The sequence below is a fragment of the Lepisosteus oculatus genome, chromosome 4 (genome assembly GCF_040954835.1).
Source record: "Lepisosteus oculatus isolate fLepOcu1 chromosome 4, fLepOcu1.hap2, whole genome shotgun sequence".
In the NCBI taxonomy this organism is placed as follows: Eukaryota; Metazoa; Chordata; class Actinopteri; order Semionotiformes; family Lepisosteidae; genus Lepisosteus; species Lepisosteus oculatus.
In genome coordinates this window covers 15116041-15122040 of record NC_090699.1, presented here as the reverse complement: position 1 = coordinate 15122040, position 6000 = coordinate 15116041, and the positions used below count along the sequence as shown (strand labels likewise).

The window sequence follows — 6000 nt, the reverse complement described above, 5'->3', positions numbered from 1 at the left end:
ATCACTAGACTTACGGATGACGAAAACAAGTTAAAAACATGGGACATATTCTTTTTCTCATAGTTTTTGCTTTTGCGGACATGTTTTGCTGGCTTACTGATTACTTATCGACGCGCTTCGGAAGCTTGCTTAGGTGCATCATCAGATAAAAAGTCTGTTATTGTGTTCGATTGCCTCTGCGTATTTCGGTTTCCGAAAACGGTTTTGTGAAGCACCGGTTGTCTATTTTCGATTGATAAAAGGTTTTCTGTAAAGGTCTGTTGGTTTTTTGGTTTTGTTGGTAAAGCACAATGAAATGAGATGTAGTCTTCAGTCAATATTGACCTAGGTCGAACCTGCCAGCACATAGAAAGTTAGTAAGGGCCACACAATGGCATGGTGGCTCGTATTGCTATTTTGCAGCCATGGGGCCTTGGATTCAATTTCTGGGGTGTTATCTGCATGGAGTCTGTACAGTATGTACTCCAATGTTCACACACAGGTATGAGAAGTGTGTCTTAAGTCAATATTGACCTAGTCAATATTGTTCACGTAGGTTTCCTCCCACAGTAGGTTAAATGGCTTCTGGAAATATTGGCCCTTGTGTTTGTATCTGTTTGTGTCTTGCAATACTCCTGCTGCTTGCTGGGCTTGCTCCCCTGCACCCTTGTACTGGATAAAGCAGTTAGAAAAGTGATGGATCGAAGAACTAGATAACTGCAGAGTCACTTCTGAGTATTTTATTTAGACGGAAGACAGGTTGACTGTAAGGTCTTCATTAGCTCCATTGAAAAATAGCAGATGAATAAAGTCAAAACTTTTTTTGCTAAACTGAAAATACCCAGTAAGTATAATCAAATGTATGTCAATGACATTACATTTTGCATCAGTTGGCTTTTTGCATACAAAATTAGAAAAAATCCAAGGTCAACGACATCACTAAAAATATTTAAATAGATCTTCAATAGGACCACATTCGCAAATGCTCACTTTCAAGTTTTAGTTTTTACAATAGTTAGATATTAACTAATAGTTTTAGTTACTGTGGTACAATAAATCTCAAGTCCATGGCACTGCATTTTGGATCAGTCAGATTTCCACATACCAACTTTAAAACACATTGATTAGCTGATAAAAAGAAGAAATTATACAAAAAGCTTACTACATGTGCAACTCACAAAATTCAAGATGATAGATTACAATCCAACTTTATAGCAGCTTTGGAACAGGATGGGATTATCAATTTAATTGATCGCTTAACCCCAGTTCTTTAAAAATCCAAACAACATAGCAATCATGTATAAACTGAAACCAGACTCATTGCTTCACTCTGCCTGGAAGCTCTCCAGTTACGGCTACAACCATCACTTAATCCATTGTTTGACAGGGAAACAGCCCACAGCTGGCAAAATAGAGAAGCTTGGGAATTTCCAGAAGAAAAAATGATCACGTTGCACAGCCTGCAGGGAGTGAGTGTAATAATACACCAAGTTTTAACTTGAGTACTTTAAAAGAGAAGCAGTTTGCATGATACTGTTACATCACAGTGTTATATAAGGACCTGTGTGCATTTCAGATACTCAGATCCAGCAGAACCAGAGCTGTTACCAGCAGAAACACAGAACAAAATCCAACAGGAGCTGGGGAGGCGTGTCCCTGGGAGAGGGGCAACATTAAAGGGTCAAATGTGGACACTTGGGTGATGGTGGAGGTCTCAGAGGTGCCCCCCTCTTCATCTGTGGCACGCAGGGCGAGGTAGACCACTGATTGGTTCATGGCAGCCAAGGAGTCCAAAGGCAGGAGGAGAGTCTGGGTCTGTCCTGCTGGAACACTGTGCAGAGAGGAGGTGTTGAGGGGCAGAGCAGCAGTGAAGCTCTCTCTCAGGGCCTGTGGGCTGAGGCCAATTCTGATGTCATAGCTGGAGACTGGAGGAGAGGGAGAGGAAGATCAGAGGGGGGAGGAACCCAGTGTCTCTCTCCTGTCCCAGTGTTGTGATGGGTGTCCAGTCTGTGTCTCTCTCCTGTCCCAGTGTAGTGATGGGTGTCCAGTCTGTGTCTCTCACCTGTCCCAGTGTAGTGATGGGGGTCCAGTCTGTGTGTCTTTCACCTGTCCCAGTGTAGTGATGGGGGTCCAGTCAGTGTGTCTCTCACCTGTCCCAGTGTAGTGATGGGTGTCCAGTCTGTGTCTTTCTCCTGTCCCAGTGTAGTGATGGGTGTCTAGTCTGTGCTCTCACCTGTCCCAGTGTAGTGATGGGTGTCCAGTCTGTGCTCTCACCTGTCCCAGTGTAGTGATGGGTGTCCAGTCTGTGCTCTCACCTGTCCCAGTGTAGTGATGGGGGTCCAGTCTGTGCTCTCACCTGTCCCAGTGTAGTGATGGGGGTCCAGTCTGTGTCTCTCACCTGTCCCAGTGTAGTGATGGGTGTCCAGTCTGTGTCTCTCACCTGTCCCAGTGTAGTGATGGGTGTCCAGTCTGTGCTCTCACCTGTCCCAGTGTAGTAGTCATCTCCAGGTGCAGTCCACTGCAGAACGACAGTGTTGTTGACCACAGAGGCGGTCAGGTCGGTCACTTTTCCAGGGGGGAAGTCATCCCTGGGCACAGCTGGCACTCCCTTCACTGTCACTGTGCCCCCACTGGCAGTGCGGCTGAAGCTGCCGAGAGCTGTGCTAGTCTGGCGAAGAGAGGGGGCGCTACGACGCATGTTGAATTGTATCCTTTGTGTTCTTAGGTGTCTTGTACCACTGCTTGGTCGAGATCTTTCAGGAACAGTGTTTTCAGGATACATTCTGGTCATCACTCTGCCCTCCACACCCAGCGCCTCGAACTTCAGGCTGTATCGCCCGTTACCCTCGTAGTTGTGAAAGATAGCGGAGTATATGCCATCATCTTTCAATTGATCCCCAGCTGCAAAGAAAGAGGTACTGTATTAGCACAGCCGAAGAATAATCCACCAGTGCAGCTACAGCACACTGCAAGGAGAAGAAGAGAGGGGCCAATAGATACTGACTGGCATTAGGAACTGCTTTTAAAGAAAACACTTAAAAATCCACTTTTTAAAAAGTCCTGTTCTGTTTTCAATAGGAAATGCTGTACAGTGCCTGGCAAAAGTATTCAGACTTTATATTTTTCATATAAAATAACTTTCATATTTTGATTTTGTTGCATTAAAGATTGCTAATGCAGTATGACGTAAAAGGTTTCCAAGGGCAGGTCTATTGCTCAGTTCCTTGCTCTGTTCTCCCAGTGGTGCAGTGCATGTCGGGAGCTCTGCTCTCTCCCTGGATAGCAGAGGTCAGCAGCTCCTGGGAGCCTCCGCTCCCTGATTTATCTGTCACCTGATCAACTGTCAGTCAGGTGACTTACTCTAGATGACAGGTAAATTCCCACATCCTTCTGGGAAATGTGGCACCGTCAAGACCAGCCATCTTGTCTCCACCTACTCCTGTCTTAAACCGTTACTAATAAAACATTCTGATCTTTACCTTCACAAATTAGGCCTTCTGTTTTCAGAATTCTAGCTTCAAGTTGCCAGATAACTACTGTGGAAGGTGTTTTACAACAGTAGTCTTCTCTATTGGCTCTGATACCAACTGTTGTTGTACCCTTAAGTGACATACAGGACTTAAATTGTTCCACTTAAGCGCTGTATCAGTCTATACTTTTAAAAGTTGTCTTTCAAAATGAGAACATGTTCTGGTTTTCTGATTACATGAAGGGCTTTGTGCCATAAGAGGGTTGTGGTGTCACGGTTCCCCGATCTGCCCTGATATGTGTGCAAATGATGGACCGTCAGCCGTGAACACGTACCTGTGCCACCGTCGAACAGAGCCAGCTTCACTGTGGTCTTATCACTGAGGTCCACTACAGCCATGACATCAGCGTTGATGACGGGCCAGTTGCCCTGGGACAGCTGCGAAGAGATGACGAGGGGCCGGGGATAGATCACCTCAGTCTCGCTCATGCCTCCAGTGACAGTGACCGGAGGGACACATTCATCGGCGGCTCTGGAGGTCACTAGCAATGTGAAGGTCTGGGGGGAGCTGTGGGTGTTGACAACCTTGTAGCTCCATGTACCACTCTGCAAGAATTGACCAAGAAAGAGAATTCATAAACTTTAGTTATTCAGCTAATGCAAGCTAGCTGAATCCATTACTGAATGAGATCTCCTCACGGTACCTCTCGCATTTGCACTCTCTTAATGAGAGTGGACACAGTCTGAACCCTTTGTCCACCTTGCTGGTCCTACAATATGTGTCTCTAATTTAGCCGAGAGGACTGACTAAGTTCACACAGAATCATGTCAGCTCCTTTCCCTCATGTGACATTTCACTCCCTCCGATGCTAATTACTCATTCAGGGTACTGTAGGTTTGTCTTTTGATTTTGCAGGTTTTCCTATTTAACTGACCACCCAGACAGGAAGAAATTGTAAAATCCGCCCAGGTCTTGATGTCAAGCCTCGAAACAGATGAGAGCAGTGCAGTGTCTGGTTTTATGAAATGTGTCACAAATAGCAAGAACTAGTTGATCTGAACAGAAGGGGGACAGAATAGATATTATCCACCACCCCTTCACAAACCTCTTTATCCATTACAGTGTGAGCAGAGCCCGATCCTATTCCAGTAAGACATGTGGCACGGGTGCCAGAGAGGCATGCCCTGGAATGGCAGGAGAGCGAAAAAAAGACCCTATGTGTATCGGCAAGACGGGGCTCAGCTGGATTCACAGACGTGGAAGAAAGAGAGGATCTGGTGGACTCCGACAGGGAGGAATTGCCAGCCGAGGATGTCACGGATGTCAGAAGGGCATGCCAGGCCAGGAGAGCAAAAAAGACCCGATGCGAAGCAGAAAAGGGGGAAAGACGGAGGTTAGCCCGGGCTCTGGGGGTCAGACTATGTCTTATGCCCTCAGGCCACGGAAGAGACAACCTGGTGCTAGGCGGGTCTCAGGACATCCGAACCCTCAACACTGAGCGAGGAGGAAATGGTGACCCGGACATATACAGCCCCACACAAAGACACACCGGAAAGCCAAGCAAAACACAGGGGAACTTGGGATAGGACAGAGCAGAAGCCCCCTCTAGCTGTAGTGGGTGTGACAAAATGGGCACAAGGCGGGCTACACCCTGGACAGGACGCCAGTCCATCACAGGGCACACAGAGATACAAATAAACATTCAGATCAGGGCAATTTTTCCCACAGGGAAAACATGGGGAGTACATAAAAACTCCACACAGATAGGACAGCAAAAATTTGAATCCAGGCCCCAGATATTATAACCCAGAACGGATATTACATGTGATAAAATCAAAACGTACAAGAAATATGTTGGAGGAAGAAACTAAATGCAGCATGTAGGTGTTTATGTGTTTATTACTTGTAAATTCGTTATTAGGTAGGGGTTCTAATTTCAAAAAGTTTAACATTTAAAATGATTTAAATGGAGGTTGTTCTTTGAATACTAAATGGTCACTGCTGCTTCTCACTTTATATCACTAATGTAGACTGCAGTCTGCAGTATAATCTAATCAAGACTGTAGTATAATCTATTATAAAGTCTGATCTAACCTGTAGGGTAGTCAGTGGTATAGTACTGTCTGATCAAGACTGTACTGTAGTGTATAGTGTCGTATATTCTGATCTACACTGTATTATAGTCTGTAGTAGAGTATAATCTAATTAGGAGTCTATGAGTATAGTGTTATCTAGACTGTAGTATAGTCTACATATAAATATGGTCTGATCTAGAATGTAATATAGTTCATATTTACAAAAACAGTGTGTGCAAATGCAAAAATGCTAGAAAAAGCACAGGTAATTATAAAGGTGTAGAGAGATCACTTTATTGGCCATATACAATTTCTTGCATTAGGAATTTGTCCTTTCTCATACCCTAGCTTGCTCTCCATGAGACACACAGACAGGGAGAGAAGCTTGGGGTCAGAGCGCAGGGTCAGCCATTTATACAGCAGCCCTGGAGCAGCTGGGGTTATGGGTCTTGCTCAGGGGCCCAACAGAGTAGGAT

At 45.2% G+C, this 6000-nt stretch overlaps 1 protein-coding gene across 2 annotated transcripts in view; it reads right to left on the bottom strand.

Annotated features, from left to right (window-relative positions):
- Positions 1-705: 705 nt before the first annotated feature.
- The window catches only part of LOC107077269 (calcium-activated chloride channel regulator 1-like), a 35749-nt gene continuing 30454 nt past the window's right edge, over positions 706-6000 (bottom strand). For both annotated transcript variants that reach the window (XM_069188045.1, XM_069188044.1), the window contains 3 exons: positions 3784-4054; positions 2461-2880; positions 706-1904 (listed from right to left, as the gene is read on the bottom strand). In XM_069188045.1, the coding sequence (XP_069044146.1) occupies positions 1552-1904; positions 2461-2880; positions 3784-4054 (1044 nt within the window). In that variant the 3' untranslated portion in view covers positions 706-1551. The remainder of the gene's footprint in view (positions 1905-2460; positions 2881-3783; positions 4055-6000) is intronic.